This window comes from Carcharhinus amblyrhynchos, chromosome 17 (genome assembly GCF_965287045.1).
Source record: "Carcharhinus amblyrhynchos chromosome 17, sCarAmb.v2.hapA, whole genome shotgun sequence".
NCBI classification, from domain to species: Eukaryota; Metazoa; Chordata; class Chondrichthyes; order Carcharhiniformes; family Carcharhinidae; genus Carcharhinus; species Carcharhinus amblyrhynchos.
Window position 1 is genome coordinate 45392019 of NC_137340.1, and position 20288 is coordinate 45412306.

General features: G+C 43.7%; 1 protein-coding gene across 1 annotated transcript in view; it reads right to left on the reverse strand.

The window, feature by feature from the left end:
• Positions 1 to 20288, reverse strand: part of cfap58 (cilia and flagella associated protein 58) — a 208674-nt gene that overhangs the window by 100596 nt on the left and 87790 nt on the right. The window contains exons 11-13 of the mRNA XM_080206048.1: positions 19086 to 19232; positions 9604 to 9744; positions 6972 to 7195 (exon numbers count right to left, since the gene is read on the reverse strand). Coding sequence (XP_080062174.1) covers positions 6972 to 7195; positions 9604 to 9744; positions 19086 to 19232 — 512 coding nt within the window. The remainder of the gene's footprint in view (positions 1 to 6971; positions 7196 to 9603; positions 9745 to 19085; positions 19233 to 20288) is intronic.

The window sequence follows — 20288 nt, forward strand, 5'->3', positions numbered from 1 at the left end:
GTGGCACAGTGGTTAGCACTGCTGCCTCACAGCGCCAGGGATCTGGGTTCAGTTCCAAGCTTGGGTCGCTGTCTGTGTGGAGTTTGCACATTCCCCCCATGTCTGCAAGAGTTTTCTCCAGGTGCTCCAGTTTCCTCCAACACTCCAAGGTTGTGCAGGCTACGTTAATTGGCCATGCTAAATTGCCATTTATTGTCAGGGGTACTAGCTAGGGTAAGTATGTGGAGTTGCAGGGATAGAGGCTGGGTGGGATTGCAGTCAGTGCAGGCTCAATGAGCCGAATGGTCCCCTTCTGCACTGTAGGGATTCTATGACTCTATGAACTCGCCAGTGAGGGAATTGCAAAATGATTTTATGCTGGCAGGGTTGCAACTTTTTGGCTCCTGCTAGATTCTCCCCTCCTGCCCACCACCTAAGCTGCTGCAGATAGGATGGGAAAATTTCACCCACAGTAACCGACAATGTAAAAGTTGCCATCATAAACAAATTCTAAAGAAAAGTACAAATTACGCAATGGATTTACAGCACTCTGACATAAATGCGTATGGATCTGTTTCTAAAGTAATTTTTGAGTGCACATTAAAATAAACTGTAAGGTGTAGAATAATATACACAGAACCTCTTCAATCACATAACCATGAATAGTTGGAACCAAGAATGGTGAAGATTGAGAACACTGCCATCTGATCTGTCAATCAAAATACAGCAAGAGAGGGAGAGAGGGCGAAGGCTTAATGGGCATTAACATTGTTCCTGTGAAACTTAATACTTCAATTGTTTGAAAAGCTTTACGAATTATTTAGAACATCTGGCATCACACATGGCAATATTTGAACTGATTAACCGAAATGTGCTCATACATAACTTAAAGTCTATAGAGTAGAATCAGAGAATCCCTACAGTACAGAAGGAGGCCATTAGGCCCATCAAGTCTGTATCAACCACAATCCCACCCAGACCTATCCTGCAACCCCACACATTTATCCTGTTAATCCCCCTGAAATTAAGGGGCAATTTAGCACGGCCAATCAACCTAACCCGCACATCTTTTGAGTGAGGAAGGAAACTAGAGTACCCGGGGGAAACCCATGCAGACATGGGGAGAACGTGCAGATTCTGCAGAGACAGTGACCGAAGACCGGAATGGAACCTGGGTCCCTGGCACTGCGAGGCAGCAATGCTCACCACTGTGCCAGCATGCCGCCCCCACTGTGCCAGTCTTTCATGTCACTGGCTTATGAGGACACCGGAGCAGGGCTACTTCATTTGCAAAGCTGTCTGACCATTCAGTTACCATTTTCTTTTCACATCTGCAAAATGCTCAGGATGAATTTCCTTTTTGTCCTAATGGCGGCATCCCGCCAGTAAGCAATAATTGATTTATTGAATATGACAGCAGTGTCTACTCGGATTAAAAAGTTATCGAGAACAGTTAAAACCAATTCTGCACTGAGAAACAAGACTTCACACAACAGACTGCAGTTGCAAACCAAGTTCATAAATTAGGAGAGGGGGAGGAGAGGGAAAAAAGAGGCTAGCTTATGATGTTCAATATTTATGCTGACAGTACATCAGTTGAGATTTCTATTAGTTATTTAGATATTCCATTTTATCATAAAACTGTTCAGGTCCCCCAAAGAATACTAAACAGCTTGGAAAAATTCAGTCCAATTTATTCTAATTTTGCTTGTCGTGCTGTTATACATTTCATTTGATTCAAATTATTGAGTTCAGTGACCATATTCCAGTGCAGTTTCTGTTACAGTAGAGCTTTGCACAGAAGGAGAGCTTCAAGGGAGCAGTTAAGCTGCCAATTTCATGTCACTGTAAAAGTTCTCGCTTCCCAGCAAAGCAGAAACCTCCTTATGGATGACCACTAAATTGCTTGGACTTGTATCACAAGGAGTATCGTCAGGAGTTCTGGTTTGAAAACTGGACATGTAGGGTGAGATTTTCCGGCCATGTTTGCTTGAGAATGGGAAAATCCCATCTGAGATCAATGGACTTTTGCATGGTACTGTCCCTTTCCACCCGCTACGATTCCCATGGTGAGCAGGATGGGAAAATTCCCACCTGGAGTCTCTCGAACCCTACTTTATAACCTTACAGAGTTGTTTTTAATGTTCTGAAAATGCTGACAGCCCGACCTGCATCCTGGAAACACTTGACTCACCAAAACAGAGTACAGCCCTTCACAGTTCAAACCAGAACCACATCATAAGAGTATACATATCTGTAATCTTCTCGCCTCTGTAGTGTGGCATCTAAGTTATGCAACTGTTCTTCCTTATTCTTTCCAGTAACTCAGATATTCTGGAAAATTCGCCTTGCATCCCCTGCTACCACTCCAGTGGGAAAGGAGAGTTTAACGCTCAGCCAAATCTCCATTCACAAATGACTTCAAGAGCATGCCATGTGATCGTTCCCTTAAAGCGCCCTTGTTCTAACCAGGAACAATCTGAGTACACAACATCTAAGGCAGCTAAAACTCAGGTTTTGGTTTAATCTGTACTGCTTTAGAAGGAATTTGAACCTGGCACATTTTTGCTTCTATAGCCAATCACTTGGTTTTAGTCTGGCTGGAGCGTGCATATATTGTGATGCACTACGTGGGAGGGATTGGATGGTCCAGAGGGATTTTCCGGTATGTCTTAGGTACTGGAAACAATAAGGAAGAACAACTGCACAACCAAGATGCCACACTACAGGAGATGAGAAAATTATGGATTAGGGTATGGAAAGATCAACGTGAATGTTGCCAATCTTCTACTGAATATCTGTGTCATATCATAGATGCAAAGGAACTGCACAAATCGCCTTCAAAAGTCAAAGCCGTGATCTACATGTCAAAACACCAATCAGTTTTGTTCTTTTTTGGGCATATTAAACTATTATGGAAGGTTTGTCCCTAACCTACCAACTATTCTTAAGCTTCACATGACTTATTGTGTCAAAACATGAATTGGAAATGGGTGAATCGGTGTGAGAAAGCCTTCTTACAAGCTAAAGAGGCACTATTAAAGTCAGGTAATTTCTCATACAATGTCCAACAGTAAAGAGAAGCCAATGGCTTTTGCGTCAAGATAATTGGACAAAGCAGAAATGAACTGTGTACAGTTAGACAAAATAGTTCTAGGAATCAAACATTGCCACCAATACTGATACAAAACATAGAAGCCCTACAATGAAAGAGGCTGCCATTTGGTCCATCAAGTCTGCACTGGCCACAATACAACCCAGCCCCTATCCCCATAGCCTCACTTCTTTACCCTGCTAGTCCACCTGACACTAAAGGTCAATTCAGCATGACCAATCAACCTAACTCGCACATCTTTGGACTGTGGGAGGAAACCGGAGCACCCGGAGGAAACATATGCAGACAGAAGAAGAATAGGCAAACTCCATACAGACAGTGACCCAAGCTGGGAATCAAACCCGGGTCTCTAGCACTGTGAGGCAGCAGTGCTAATCACTGTGCCACTGTGTAACCCATGGAAGGAAGGAAGTTTACTTGATTAATGGATTATCAACCACTGACAGCAATATTTGAGACTTCATACCATCTTTGGCAGTGAGCCGAATGAAGAGATGGACATTGCTGTTGTCAGCACACATATATGATAAACCATTGTCAATCAATTTCCCACGGGATGAACTCTCCCAATTACCTTTAGCCAACGAATCGTCAATAAACAATTCAAGTGGAAACACTTGCTGCTTTGAGCAAATAGATAACACTCCTGTAATCATAGGTAAAGAAGTATGCCAGAAATGATCCACTACTGTCAGAAGTTTTGGACATGGTACTTCATGGCAAGACCATGGGAGCAAACCCAGAGTTGATGTCGTATGTCACTCGAAGACTCAAATTATCCATACAAGCTGGTTGTCTCCTCTGCGGAATGAGAGTCATCATTCTACCATTATTAAGGAAACACGTACTAAACTAACCACATGAAGATCACTGTGGTACAGTAAGGATGAAGAAGATGGCCAGAGCCACTTTTGGGGGGCAAGGCTTAATGGCAAAATCCAGGAGAAGGGGTGGATGTGTTTGTCTTGTGGAAAAGTTCAGAATCTGCCACAACTAACACCATTACACCGATGGGAATGGCCAGAAGGGCCATGGCTAAGAGTTCATATAGATTATGCCGGGCTATTCGAAGTCTCATGTTTCTCATTGTGATCATCATGCACTTGCAATGGCCTGAAGTCACCATTATGAAGACAATGTCCTCAGAGAGAACAATAGAAAGACTGGGTAAGAGATTTGGAAGATTGTTTATGTTATCCTGAACAACTGGTGAGCATCAATGGACCGCAGTTCATTTAGCAAGAATTCACAAACTATTTAAAGGAGAATGCGATTTAACACATCCAATCTGCTCCTTATCCTCCTGCCACAAACGGCAGTACAGTTTGTTCAGACAGTGAAACATTCATTGATAGTAACTCCAGAGCAAGGTTTATTGTGTAAACTATTGAGCGAATTCTGATGATGTACAGGAATGCTACACATTCGACAAAGTTCTCCATCATTGCTCATGGTAAAACATAAATTAACAATTGATTTACATAATTTGCCCAAAACAAGAGAAATTGTTGAGAAGAAACAGCAGGATCAGGTTATATAATGCAAGAACAGAGCTAAATGCCACGTTTTTCATAGAAGTCAAGAAGTATTGGCATAGAATTACATTACCCACCAGTGAGAGGTAGATAGCTGCCATCACCTTAGCACAGGCAGGGCTGGTCTCCTGCATCACACAAACTCAAGACAATGTAGTATGGAGAAGACATGTGATTCAACCTTTGGCAACCAGAACCAGTTTGCCAGAGGCAGAATTAACCGAGAATCCACAATAAGCTATGCCAAATGAAGACCTGGACATACCTAAGAACACTTCAATACGGAGCCAACTCCTGAACACCACATAGACTCTGGTGAAGACAACCACAGACAATGTCCAAACTAAACCAAAAACACCAGAGGTTGCAGTCAACACGAAAAAGTAGATGCCTGAGGATCACCAACAGCCACCTAGAAACAGACATCCTCCAAAACCGCTAATCTTTTGACTATTGTGTTTATTAATTGTTTATATTGAGAATTTTGATTGTTAATATTATACTATATTTCATTGCAGAAACCTCTAATGTAAAGGGGGGAAAATATTGTGTATTCATATTGTCCCTAGTTGGAATAAGGGCAATTTAAGGGACCAATCATGTGCCATCCTGATGCCACCATCAGCCGTTTTAGCCGTTTACTCTAACAGCCGGTAGAGTAAACTCTTTTCCAATAAAGCTCTTGTTTGTTTGTACCTTCATGGGCTGTAAGCAAGCCTATCTGTTAAAAATACCACATTAGGGGTGTCAAAGCCCTAGAGCAGGTACAGAAGAGAGTCACTGAAAGGAGACCAATGACGAGAGGCTTTGCGAAAGAAACCGTGCTTCCTTGCATCAGACCGAAAAAGGAGTCTAATAATTATTCAAAATTATGACAGATTTTGGCAAAGTAAATCACGGCAAAACTATTTCCATTTGTTACTGCGCCAGAAACTAAAAAATATAAAATTAAGATCATGACCAAAGGAAGGAATGGAAGAGTTGAGAGAATGTGTCCTGTACAGAGGGTTGTTCGGGAATGTTCTTACGGGGGCAATGATGGAAACGTAATTCATAATGGCGTTCAAAAGGGGAGAGTAACGATGGGATTGTGAGAAACCCATACCCCCACAATAAATAATTAGCTTAGTACGTACATTGACCACATTGAGTGCTACTGAATTTTACAGAACAATACAGTTTCAGGTTCAACCCATGACCTGTGCTAATGGTTGATCTCAACTTAAAGGGTAGTAAAGCTGGGGCAATGAAAGACCTCAGCATCCCTGGCTAAAGAGAGGAAAACAAAGATCTCAGTTAGCATTCTCAATCCTAATTTCTGTCTAAAACCCCAGCTCGAAAGTTTAATGTGTCGCCATTCCTCGGGAATAAGATCAGTGTGCAGCGAGATGCTCTTTATTCACTGACTTCCTCTGCAATGGATCGGACATGGACAATGGTTACTTGGATAAGGTAGTGCTACGTGGCCAATGCTTGAGACCAACAGGAGAAGAATAACGTTGTTTCTTTTTCAAATTAAATTTCAAGCTTGCTCCACCATTCATTATGATCATGGCCGATTTTCAAATTCAATACCCTGGTCCTGCCTTCCCTCCAATATCCCTTGATCCCTTTAGCCCCGAGAGCTACATCTAATTTCTTCTTGAAATCACACAACATTTTGGCCTCTACTACTTTGTGGTTGTGAATTCCACACATTCACCGCTCTCTGGGTGAAAACATTTCTTCTCACCTCAGTCCTCAAAAGTTTACCCCTTATTCTCAAACTAAGACTCCTAGTTCTGGATTCCCCCATCATCGAGAACATTCTTTCTGAATCCACTCTGTGTAATCCTGTGAGAAGTTTACAAGTTTCTATGAGATCCCCTCTCACTCTTCTAAACTCCATTCAAAAAACAATCCTAACCAACTTAGTCCATCCTCATATGACAGACCAACCATCTCAGGAATCAGCCTGCTAAAGCTACACTGCACTCCTTCTATTGCAAGATATGTGATCCTGTTACTGGACCAACATACCAAAGGTTTGAATTGGTCAGCCAGAGAATATGGTTAAGACCTAACCGTGGAAGCATGAGTTAAAAAAAAACTGGAAATAAAAAGGGATCTTATAAAAATTGTCAGATTGTTAAAAAACCCAACTGGCTCACGGCTGTCCTTCAAGAAAGGAAACATTTCTTCCTGGCCATATCTAGTCAGGCCTATGTAAGACTCGTCTTGCATCAATGTGGTTGACTCTTGTAATTGCTCTCTGTTGGCTTTAAGGCCAGACAAGGCATCCAACTCCCAGTAATTATGTGTTTTTATAAGAATACCTTCACAAGCAGATTTGCTAGTTTTACCTGAGTTCCTCCAGGTTAGAAACACTCTTGCTTAGGAGGCGTTTCTCCCGCCGTAGTTTCTTGATCTCCAGGCGGAGGAGTCGAATATCTTCCACCCGTTGCTTGTATTGTATCTCGCCTTTATTTAGCATGGAGTTTTGAATCTTTATCTTCTCATACAGCAAGGCCAGCTCATCATTGCGGCGCACAAGCTGAGTGCCCAAAATGTCTCTCTCACTGATGACCTAGAATGTTAGAATAAAGTTAATTGCAGGAACAACATGAAAGCGTACTGGAAACTTATTCCATCAGTGAAGAGGGTGAGCAGAAATCAATCTTCGCAGCTACACAAGCTTCGAGCTAGAAAAAACAAGGAAGGCTACCCTGCAATTAAAGGCACATAATAAGCTTAATAGCCCTTAATGTTTGCTAATAGGAATATGATGGGATAATTATGAACCTATAAATTAGGACTCTGCTTAGAAAATATTGGACAAAATTGATTTCAAATAACCATAGGCTGTTACTTTAGTAAACCAGAAAAAAAACTAATTTTCTCAAAGGGTACTTGCCAAACCTGAATAGCACAAGCAATGTAGACTGAATTTGCAACAGGACTGCAGCATAACCACTTCCCACTGAAGCTGTGGTTATACAAAATAGCAACAATTTGCATTTATGCAGCACCTTTGATGATGAAAACTGTCCTCAGGCCATTCAAAGAAGCATAACCGGTGAAGTTTTACACGATGGCAGTGAAGGAGAGACAACCAAAGCCTTGATCAAAGATTTGGACATTAAGGAGGAGGAGGGCAATCTTAAAGGATCATCCTCCACTACTTCTGCCAACTCCAACATGATTCTACTACGAAACCCGCCTCTCACTCCCCCGTGTCAGCATTCTGCAGGGACCATTCCCTACCTGATACCCTGGTCTACACCTCCATCACATTCAACTCCCCACCTCCGTGCCATGGCACCTTCCCTTGCAATCGTAGAAGGTGCAACACCTGCCCTTTACCTCTTCTCTCCTCACCATTCAAGGCCTCAAAAACTCCTTTCAAGTTCAGCAGTGGTTCACTTGCATCTACTTCAATTAGGTTTGCTGTAATCACTGCTCCCAATGCAGTCTCCTCTATGTTGGGGAGACTAAACACAGAATGGGGGATTACTTTGCGAACACCTTTGCTCAGCTTATAAGCTTTGCTTACCATTTGAACTCAGCTTCTTGCTCTCACGCCCACGTGTCTGTCCTTGACCTGGACAGGCAGTACGGTGGCACAGTGGTTAGCACTGCTGCCTGCCTCACAGCTCCAGGGACCTGGGTCACTGTCTATGTGGAGTCTGCATGTTCTCCCCGTGTCTGCATAGGTTTCCTCCTGGTGTTCCGGTTTCCTCCCACAGTCCAAAGATATGTAGAGGGATTTGCTGGGAAAATATGCAGTGTTACAGGTATATAACCTAGGTGGAATTGTTATCAGTGAAGACTCAATGGGCCGAATGGCCTCCTTCTGCACTGTAGGGATTCTATGATTCTATGCTGCAATGCTCTAGTGAAGCCCAACACAAGCTGGAGGAGCAATGTCTCAACTTCCAATTAAGCAGGTTATAGCCCTCAGAACTCAACACACTGAGTTTGACAACTTTAGACTGTAACCTTCCTCTTCCATCTTAAACCTTTTTCTAAATATTCCATACATTTTTTGTCTCAATGCAAAAACTTGCCCTTCCTCTGCCTACCCCTCCCTCCCACACCAGATTACCTATCTTTCACTCTTAAGTCTTTTGCAATCTTTGTTGCAATCTTTTCCATTTTTTAAAATTTTTAATCTTTGCTGCAATCTCTCCCAGCTACAACATACCATCCAACATATTTTGCCTCTCTTTTAGTTCCAGTGAGTCAAGCATGAACTTGGTTTTCTCTCTCTGCAGATGTTGCCTGACTTGTTGAGCTTTTCCAGCATTCTCTGCTCTTACTTTTATTGAATCATAGAATTCTACAATGCAGAAGGAGGCCATTCAGCCCATCGAGTCTGCACTGACAACAATCCCACCCAGGCCCTATCCCCATTCCCCCATGCATTTACCCAAGCTAGTCCCCTGACATGGAGGGGCAAGTTAACATGGCCAACCCATCTAACTTGCACATCTTTGGACTGAGGGAGGAAACTGGAGCACCTGGAGGAAACTCATGCAGACATGGGGAAAATATGCAAACTCCACACGGACAGTGACCCAAGCTGGGATTCAAACCCGGATCCCTGCCACTATGAGGTAGCAGTGCTAACCAGTGTGCCACTGTGCCACCCTTAGGTTCAATTCCTCTCATAATAAAGTATAGCACTCCATTAGCCTTCTTAATTACTTGCTGTGGTTGCATACTTTTTTTTGTGGCTCATGGATTAGATCATCTGATCCCTCTGCACCTCAGAATTCTGCATCATTCACTATTTAAGTAATGCTAATAATAATTTAGAGATAAATGCTAAAATACAAAAAAAAGTTATAATAGGGGACTGACTACAACAATTTCAGAAACCACAGTGCTTAATTTTAAACGCTTGCATCTATATAGCACTTAGTTACATTTTTGAGATTCTTCATCATTTCAGAATGGAATGAATGAATTGTCTCACAATCCAATGTGATATACCTGGTCCAGCTCTTTCTTTTGCCGAATCCTCTCTGTGTCAGCCTCATCAATAATCCTCAGTAATTTTCTTTCCTCTGTTTCCTGGTTTTCAATGAAAATCCGGGTGTCCTGGGCCTGTTGCTTCATCTTCTGCAGTTCGCCCTGTAGTTAGGGGAAAGAAAGGAAAGAACCGTTTGAAATTGCTGAAAGTGTGAAGAAAGATCAACAGTTTGCAGTCCACTGGAATAGAATTTTGGTAACACATCCCCACAAAATAGTTATAAATGAGTGTGATAGTGTCTTGGGATACAGCTCTGCTCACTGTTAGAACAGTGGCTGACAAACCATCACCAGAATATCTCCCAACCCTGGGCAGCATCAGGACCTTAGACCCCTCCTTGCCCTGCTCAGAGTTTAAACTTACTGCCCCTACCCCTCAGGAGCTGAAATTAACCTACCCTGTTTCCCAGAAGTTGAAGATAACCCCCACCATCATCCACTACCCCCGCCCCCCACAAGCCACACGACTCCCTCAACCTGCCCCTGCCAAGCTTCCAATTCTCCTTCAGAAAGTGCAAGCACAAACAAACTCCAAGGAACTGAATTTCCACATTTCAATTTAATCAGCTGGTTTTCCCTCTGAAATCACTATCAAAGAAGGCAGAATCCAATTGCATCATCACATATTCACTTACATTTAATGAATTTCTTACGTGTATTTTTCAATTTCACATTTTTGAGTGACAGGTGCCAGTGCCGAAAAATAGAACATTTTCCCACTTTGGTCTCTCGGTTTACCGGCGTTATGGTTTACCATATGCAACATGCATTTGTCCTAAAATTAAAATCATTGGACAGATAAACTTTGTTAGGGGAGGCCAAAAATAATTGTAGAATGGTTTTAAGACATAGAAGGAGGCCAATTTAGTCCATGCCAGCTCTCTGCAAAATCAACACAGCTAGTTCTGTTCACCCTCTCCCTCCCCAGAACTTGTTTTTTCTTCAGATATTTATCCAATTCCATGTTGCAATTAGCCTAATTCCATCAGCCTCTCAGACAGTGCATACCTGATTCTAACCACTCGCTACATAAAAAAGATTTTTCCTCAGCTTTGCCCATTACCGTGAATCAGTATCTTCTGCTTCTTGCCCTTTCCACCAATTGGAATAGAGTGTCTCTATCTGCTCTATCTAAATCTCTCATGATTTTTGAACTCTTCCGTAAAATCTTTCTCTAAGGAGGACAAGCCCATCTTCTCCAAACCATTCACATAACTAAAATCCCTGGGACCATTCTTCCTAAAGTGTGCTGCCAAACATTGGACACTCCAATTGAGGTAAACCAGAATCTTATAAAGATTCACCATAACTTTCTTATCTTTGTACTCTATGGCTGAAATTCTCCAGCAACTCATGCAAGGGGGCTCTTCCAGTCCCGCCAACGGCAAACCCCCCACCACGGGTTCCCCAGTGGTGAGGAATGCATTCAACAGGAGACCCTGTTGACCACGGTGGGACCAGAAGATCTCACCGCCAGCTAATGGTGGGCTGTCTCTGCCACCATGAAACACAGGGCAGGCGAGGTTGTGAGGAAAATCCCTCCCAATGCCCCTATTTATAAAGCCGAGGATTTCATGTGTATTTTTTTTAACCATTTTCTCAGTCTGGCCTGCCACCTTGAACAATGTGTGCACATATGCCCCCAGGTCTTTCTGCTCTTGCAGTCCCTTTAGAATTGCGTTCCTGATTTTAGAAATGGCCTCTCCTCATTCTTTCTACCAAAATGCACCATTACTCACTTGAATGCACCAAATTTAATTTGCCACATGTTCTCCCATTCCACCAGCCATCTATATCCCCTTGAAATCTATCACTATCAACTTACTATTCACAATTGCACTTCTGGCTCTGTGTTGAAGGTAAATTTTATCCAAGGTCTCGATTTCCAACTAATTGTGGATTGAAATTTATGCAGAATCCTGATCAATTTTGTAGATCACAACACAAGACATGGGTTGAGGCTGCTGAGATTTCTTACACCTAGGATCCTTACGATAGTAAAGAAGGGTACAGCATCATTTTGAGTGGAATTGAAAGCAGATCCCAGAAGGAAAAAAGCATTGTGCCTGCACTGCCTAGGAGACACTTTAGGACCTATTTTTCCATATTCAGAATTATCCACTCTCTGAAATTTTCAGTTCCCCTCATTAGCTGCAAGACCTTACCATTCATCTCTGTTTAGCCACAAGCGTGAGGTAGTCCATTGGACCATCATCTACTGGAGAGCTAGTGAAGCTTATCTGAGCATAAAATAGGTCAACAAAGAACCAGGAAGATAAATGATCCAGACTGCCAACTGTGACCTATTCTCTGTTCAAATCAACAATGAAGGAAAGGATGTCTTAACAGATCTGCATCTGCTCTGAAAAAAATACATTATCCTCTTTGATCGCACAGAACTGCTTTCAACTAAATATTTTTTCTTTATAATTGAAAATAACTGTTGTCTGCATCTCTCGCACTATTCAGGTGTTTAATGGAACTATGCCATATGAAGATACCAATAAAATATTGAATAATTGCTGTTGACAGTAGCTTTGGAGAACACAGTACTGAATCATACTTCTCTTCCTTGCTGCAGAAATATATAACATACAACAAAGAGAAAGACTTACATTTGTAGAGCACCTTTCACGATATCAGGCCGCCCCCAAAGCACTTTTCAGCCAGTATGAACTATGGTCTCTGGTGCAATGTGGTCAAAAATGGCAGCCAATTTGTGCACAGTAAGAGCTCACAAACATAAATGTGATCTCATGATCAATTTGTTTTAATGGAGTTTTAATGAGGGCTGAATATGAGCCAGGACACGAGGGATAACTGCTCTGAACTTTTTCAAAATAACGCCAGAAAATCTACGACCTCCAGCCCTCCAGCTAAGAGGGCTTACAGACCTCGGTTTTACATCCTTTTCGAAAGTTAATGTCTCTGACAGTGATTCACTCAGCACTGAACTGCGGAGTTAATCTAGTTTTTATGGTCAAGTCTCTGCAATGGGGCTTGAATCCACGAGAATCCGACTGCTGACTGCGCCATGGTAAATACAAATCATACAGTACCTTTCACCGCCACCTAGAACAACCTGTTTGGGAAATGTAATCACAGTACAGAATGAGCGCAGAAATGTTCTCACAAAAAAGAAAACAGGGGGAAAAGAAGTGTGAAAAATAAATCTTGCAGCTTGCCGCAAAAAATCTCATCAAATAGCGACTGAGTGCAGCAGTGAACCAGGACACACGGGTGTCCAACAATGTGGCAGGAGTTCAAGATGCTGGAAAATCAACTCTGATATTTGTAAAAAAAGAGCTCACTGAATCGGTACTTCATCCCACTGCAGGCAGCTCTGCACTGAAGAATGAGTCAGGGAAAGGGCTGCACATGGTGGAAATGATTAGTCCTCATGTACACTGCATTGTACACTGGGAAGGTTGTGAGAATGCATGCTCACTGTCACACAAGAAAGTATTGGCATATTGTCAGGCTTGAGCTCCGTGCATGGCCATAACAGAGGGAGGTGATCAATGCAAGAAGGACTTGCATTTATATTTAGCTTTATTATATTGTGATGCAGTGACATTGTGGTAATTTTACTGGACTAGTAATCCAGGGTAATACTCTGGGAACATAAACAGAAAACACTGGAAAATCTCAGCAGATCTGACAGCATCTCTGGGGAGAGAATAGAGCCAACATTTTGAGTATGGATGACCCTTCGTCAGAGCTGAAGACAAAGAAAATAGGACAAGATTTATACTGTGAGGGTGAGGTGGGAGGTTGTAATTGACAATGATTCATAGACAAAAAAAACAAAGGGAATTTAAATGGTGGTGCATTACACACTCCGATCTCTTAAAGGACACTATTAGCACCATTCTCAACCTTTATCACTGCCATTTACATTTTGTCTTCAGCACTGATGAAGAGTCTATTCTCCCTCACTGATGCCGTCAGACCTGCTGAGATTTTCCAGTATTTTCTGTTTTTATTTCAGATTCTAGCATCTGCACTATTTTGTTTTCATAATACTTTAGAAATCTGAATTCAATAAACATCAGGAATTAAAAGTCTAATATTGACCATGAAACCACTGTCGTTTGTTGCAAAAACTCCATCTGATTCATCCAGGTCCCTTAGGGAAGGGAATCTGCTATCCTTAGCTCGTTTGGCATGCATGTGGTTCCAGATCCACGGCAAAATGGATTTCTGAAATTTCCCAGGAAGCCACTCAGATCAAAGGGCAATCAGGGATGGGCAACAAATGCTAGCCCAGCCAGTGACACGCACATTCCATAGACGATTTTTTAAAAATACACCTGCTATTTACAAGTTACTTTGAAACTCAGTAACTATTGCTATGCAGATCAATACGACAGTGGCTATAATCACAGCCTCATGAAAGGCAATTTCAATTACGGAGGTGAGTATTGGTTGGCAGTAATGCTTCTGGAAGTGTGGTCTATGGACCAGGGATCTCCAGGTGTCCAAAGGTGTGACCAATTGAAGTATTTAGGGAGGGGGTTCTGTTTTGTGAAATGAAGTGAATTGTTGACTTTGGCATCTGACATCTTTAAGTGGTCATAACAAGTTATTCTTTCTGTGATCTCTTTCTTCGATGTCTGTTTATCTATGTTGTTGCCAATGCAATATGTGGGAGGTCCTGGAGGCTCCTGGTCTCCCAGACATCCATATCTGTGCTGGGTGTGTGGAGCTGCGGATCCTAAGGGACTGGGTTAAGGAACTGGAACTGCAGCTTGAGGACCTTCGTCTCATTAGAGAGAATGAGGAGGCAATTGACAGGAGCTACCGGCAAGTGGTCACTCCGGGGCAACGGGAGGAAGGCAAGTGGGTAACTATTAAGAAGGGGAAAGCTCATGTGATGGAGAGCACACCGGTGGATGCCCCCCTTCATAATAAGTACTCCTGTCTGACTACTGCTGGGGGGACAGCTGGAGCGGAGCCTGACCCAGTACTTCAAAAAAGTAAGGAAAAGAGGAGAAAGGCAGTGTTAATAGGGGACTCCATAGTGAGGGGGTCAGACAGGCGTTTTTGCGGATCCAGATGGGAGTCGTGGATGGTGGTTTGCCTCCCTGGAGCTGGGATCTGGGATGTTCCTGGATGCGTCCCAGACATCCTGAAAGGGGAGGGTGAGGAGCCGGAGGTTGTGGAACATATAGGTACCGCTGATGTAGGCAGGAATAGGGAAGGGGTCATGAAAAGGGATTATAGGGAATTAGGTTGACAGCTGAGAAAGAAGAACGCAAAGGTAGTAATCTCAGGATTGCTGCCTGCGCCGCGGGAGAGTGACAGCAGGAATAGAATGAGGTGGAGGGTGAATGCGTGGCTGAGGGACTAGAGCAGGGGGCAGGGATTCCAGTTCCTGGATCACTGGGGCCTCTTTAGGGACAGGTGTGACCTGTACAATAAAGACGGGTGGCACTAGAATCCCAGGGGACCAATATCTTGGCAGGAAGGTTGGCTAGGACTACTGGGGGAACTTTAAACTAGAAAGGTTGGAGGGAGGGAAACAAGAAGAGGTGACTGAGAGTGAGCAGGTTAGCTCCCAAGTAGAGAAGGACTGTAGACAGTGTGAGAGGGAGGTTAGAAGGGTGATGGAGAGGGGAAGCGCCCAGACCGAGGGTCTGACGTGTGTCTATTTTAACGCTAGGAGTGTAGCGAATAAAGTGGATGAGCGTAGGGCATGGATTGCTGCTTGGGAATGTGATGTGGTAGCCATTACAGAGATTTGGATGTCTCGGGGACAGGACTGGGTACTTCAGGTGCCGGGATTCAGATGCTTCAGGAAGGTCAGGGAGGGAGGCAAAAGAGGTGGTGGAGTGGCACTGTTGATCAGGGACGGTGTCACGGCTGTAGAGAAGGTGGATGCCATGGAGGGACTGTCTACGGAGTCCCTGTAGGTGGAAGTTAGGAACAGCAAGGGGTCAATAACTTTGCTGGGTGTTTTCTATAGGCCGCCCAATAGTGACAGGGAAGTTGAGGTGGAGATAGGGAAACAGATCCTAGAGAGATGTAATAATAACAGAGTTGTCATGATGGGAGACTTTAATTTCCCAAACATCGACTGGAATATCCCTAGGGTAAGGGGTTTGGATGGGAAGGAGTTTGTTAGGTGTGTTCAGGAGGGTTTCCTGACACAACACGTGGATAAGCCTACAAGAGGAGAGGCTGTACTTGACCTGGTGCTGGCTAATGAACCAGGACAGTTGTCAGATCTCTGGGTGGGAGAGCATCTCGGGGGTGGCGATCATAATTCTATCTCCTTCACGATAGCATTGGAAAGAGATAGGATCAGGCAGGCTAGGAAGGTATTCGTCTGCAGTAAGGGGAAATATGAAGACATCAGGCAGAAAATTGGACGAGTAAACTGGAAGGAGGTGTTCTTGGGGACAAGTACTGAAGGAAGGTGGCGGATTTTCAAGGAATGTTTGTCTGGAGCTCTGCACGACAACATTCCAATGAGACAAGGAGGTTTTGGTAGGTCGTGGGAACCATGGTGCACGAAGGTTGTGATGAACCTAGTCAGGAAGAAAAGAAAGGCGTACAAAAGGTGCAGAGAGATAGGAGATGTTAAGGATCTAGAGGAGTATAAGGCTTGTAGAAAGGCTTGTAGAAAGGAGCTTTAAAAGGAAATTAGGAGAGCCAGAAGGGGTCATGAGAAGACCTTGGCGGGTAAGATTAAGGAGAATCCCAAGGCCTTCTACAAATATGTGAAGGGTAAAAGATGAGAAGTGAAGGGATAGGACCTATAAAAGGTGAAGAGGGAAAAGTCTGAGTGGAACCGGAAGAAATGGCCGAGGTGTTTAAAGAGTACTTTGCCTCGGTATTCAAGGTGGAAAGTGATCCGGGAGGCTGTACTGCAGGTTTGTGGCGGACTGAAAAGATTGAGTATGTGGACGTTAAGAAAGAGGATGGGCAGAGTCTCAGAATAAAAGGATGCCAATTTAAGACTGGGTTGATGAGGCATTTCGTCTCTCAGACGTTTGAGAGTCTTTGAAACTTGTTGCCATAATGAGCTGTGGGGGCACAGTTCTTGTGCATATTTAAGGCTGAGATAGATAGATTATTGATCAGAAAGGGAATCAAGGGTTCCGGGGAAAGGGCAGGAAAGTGGATGTGAGGAATGTGGGATCATTCTACTGAATGTGGGACCAGGCTCAAGGGGCCTACTCCTGTTCCCATTTCTTATGGTCTTATCTCGAACCCATCCTTAATTGCGCTAGAACTGAGTGACCTACAAGGCTAGTTTAGAGGACGGTTAAGAGTTAGTCACATTACTGTGGATCTGGAGTCACACGTTGGCCAGACCAAGTAAGGACAGAAGATACCTTTCCTAAAGGAAGCTAGTGAACCAAATGGGTTTTTATAACAAGCAATGATAGTTTCACAATCACTATTATTGAGACTAGCTTTCATAGAATTATAGGATCATACAGTGCAGAAGGAGGCCATTCTACCCATCGGGTTTTCTCTGACCACATTCCCACCCAGGCCCCAACCCTATAACCTATACATTTACCCTAGCTAGTCACATGACATTAAGGGTCAATTTAGCATGGCCAATGCACCTAACCCTCATATCTTTGGGAGGAAACCGGAGCATCCGGAGGAAACGCAAGCAGATACAGAAGAATGTGCAAACTCCACACAGACAGTGATCCAAGCCAGGAATCGAACTCGGGTCCCTGGCGCTGTGAGGCAGCAGTGCTAACCAGTATTAACCACCCAATTCTAGAATTATTGTATTGACTTAAATTCCACCAGCTGCCGTGGTGGGACTTGAACCCATGTCCCCAGAGTACTAGCCTGGGTCTCTGGATCACTCGTCCAGTGACAAAACCACTGGCCACCTTCTCTCTTTTCCTGATATTTCAATCCAAAGCTCGGGGAATTAGAAATAAAGAGTGCTGAAAATAAAACTCACATAATATTGGTCATTACTGGCCCTGGGGATCTCATTATTGCTCCTGTTAAATCACACAAGCCATTGATGACCTTAATATCCAATCAGATCATAGCTAAGTTACTATTTCAGTAGACTGTTATTTTATGCTCCTCAGCAAATCCCTGCAGATTCCAATCAAACAGCAAGAATATGAAGCAATCTACCAAACCTCCATTTGTAACTTAATGAAAACAAACAGAAAAGAAACATATTTGATCTCAGTCAATCAATAATAACCCATTAAAATATCAGCAACGGCTGCTTGCAACCTGTGAGAAGTGTTTTCCTGCTAAAGTGAGGGAAGCAGAACAGCTGCAATGAGGATGCAAGACTCCCACCTTGCAAGATGGGGCAATGGTTCAGAGGTCAAATCCAATTCTTTGGCCATTATTTGTTGATTGCTTCACAGAGAGAAAACCTACCATTTTGGCCCGTAGACCATCGGAAGAAGAAGGGATGATTAGAACATCAACCACCACATCATGGAAGCTAACAGAAAGTTTCAATTAGTCCAATAAAAAGATGCACTGATAGGTTAAATACATTGGGCGGCTTCCTCCTGTTTTCAGACTAAGTGCTTACGCCGATGGGAAAACAGGAATATTTCTTGTTCACGCCAGCACTGTCAGTCAGGTGGGATTCACCCATCTGAAAAATGCCGATGAGCTCATCTCAAGGAACCCACTGGCCAGCCCTGATGTTCAGAGGTCAGGGCACCCCAACATCTGTGCACAGAGACAGCCCCACTTCCTCCAGGCCCCCGCCCCCTTCCACCCATTGACCAGGAGGGCACCACCAACCCCTCAGCAAGTAGGGGCATCCATCCACACACCCACAAATAATGGGTAACCAACTTCCAAGACACACAGGCATGAGGGTGACCTCATCCGACCATGTCCACACTCCTCAAACCCCCTTTCTCCTCAGACCCTCACTCAGCCACCAACCCCTCAGCCCGCCCTTCCCCTTCAGCTGCCCTTTTCTCTCTGACCCTCGTTCCTTCTCAGCCTCCTTCTCCTTCAGACTGCACTCAGGCACCCCCATGCCCTCAAACCTACCCCCCGACTCAGACCCCCTCTTCCCTCCCCCCAGTCCCCTACTGCCTCAGACCCCCCTTCAGACCTTCCCCCACCACCCAAGGTCAACGCTGTTCTGCTTGGGCCAGGGTGAATGGACCATCAAACCCACTCATTGTATTGTGATTAGTGGGTTTGTATAATTGACAGGTTGCTGCCTCCTCTGGGTGGGAACCCGATCGGGGCCAGCAGGGTGGGTCATGTGAATCTTGATTGCCTCAATACCCATTGGAAATCCTGACTTTTGGCCAATGCCTCATTCTGTGGAGCATCGAGGTTCCCAAGAGCTATCTCACAAACCTGGAGAATCCTGCCCACTGAGTTAATGAAGATGCAAAAACTATCCACAGGTCAATTTGTTAATGAGAGTTAAGGAAGTATTGGTTCAGTAATTCCTCCAACCATACCTTTAGTGTCTCTTTCTCCTTTTCCATGCGCTGATATTCCAACTGTTGCTTCACGAGTGCAGCCTCTTTTGAGCAGATCTCATCCTTTAGCTGGTCAATATGGTGGTTCATGATCTTTAACTTGCGTTTCATTTCAGCTATCTCATCCTGAAAGAGAGAAATTGTGAACCAATCTTAAACATTTTGTTAAACATTAAAAGGCAGCTCAAAGGAATCTTCTTGTTCCATCACAGCACATGTTCATTCTCCCTCATTGACTTCTCTTCATCCTTCCTGAAATGTGGATTGCATGATAGGGTATGGTGAAACTATTAGTGTTGGGCACTCTCTCTCTTGCCTCAACCACATAGCTATCGTCTCTGTACAAGTGTAGAAGTGATGGGCAGCAGGTTAATAAGCCATAGAGGAGAGTGGTGAGGGAATTATCAAAGAGCAGATCAACCTTGTTCTCATCCAATATCCATATATACACACACACATTTCTACCAAGGATTGCAACCACGAAGCTCATTTTTACCATTGCTAACTTTGGGGTGGTGACACTAATTGCAGTGTACTGCCCAGTTTAGCAAAAGCCAGGGACTGAAGAAATCTGTATGGCTCAGTTTCTCACTGAAAAAACATCACAGAATGGTTATGGCTCAAAAGGAAGCCACTTGGCCCATCATGTCTGCACTTGATCTCCAAATGAACATCATGATTAAATGCTACTCTCCTGCCATTTCCCCATACCCCTGCACATTGTTTCTATGTGAGTAATTATCAAATGCCCTCTTGAATGCCTCGATTGAATCTGCCTCCACCACACTTCCAGCCCATGCATTCTAGATCTGAACCACTTGTCATGTGGAAAAGTTCTTTCTCACATCACATTTACTTCGTTTGTAAATCTCTGTGAATCTGTGCCCTCTCATTCTCGATCCTTTTATGAGCTGGAAGTTTCTCCCTATCTACTCTGTCCAGACCCCTCATGATTTTGATTTTCAAATCTCCTCTTAGCCTTCTTCTCTCCAAGGAGAACAGTCCCAACCTCTCCAATCAATCCTCACAAGATGGGGTGACTGGTCAGGGTCTCTGGAGTGGAAGACAAAGCAAAGCTTCAGTTTTGCAGTTAGGAAATGAATGTTGTCAAGCAGACAAACTCGTGCATGAGTGGGTTCACCGTCCTAGTTTTCAAAATCATCAGCACCTCTCAATGAATAA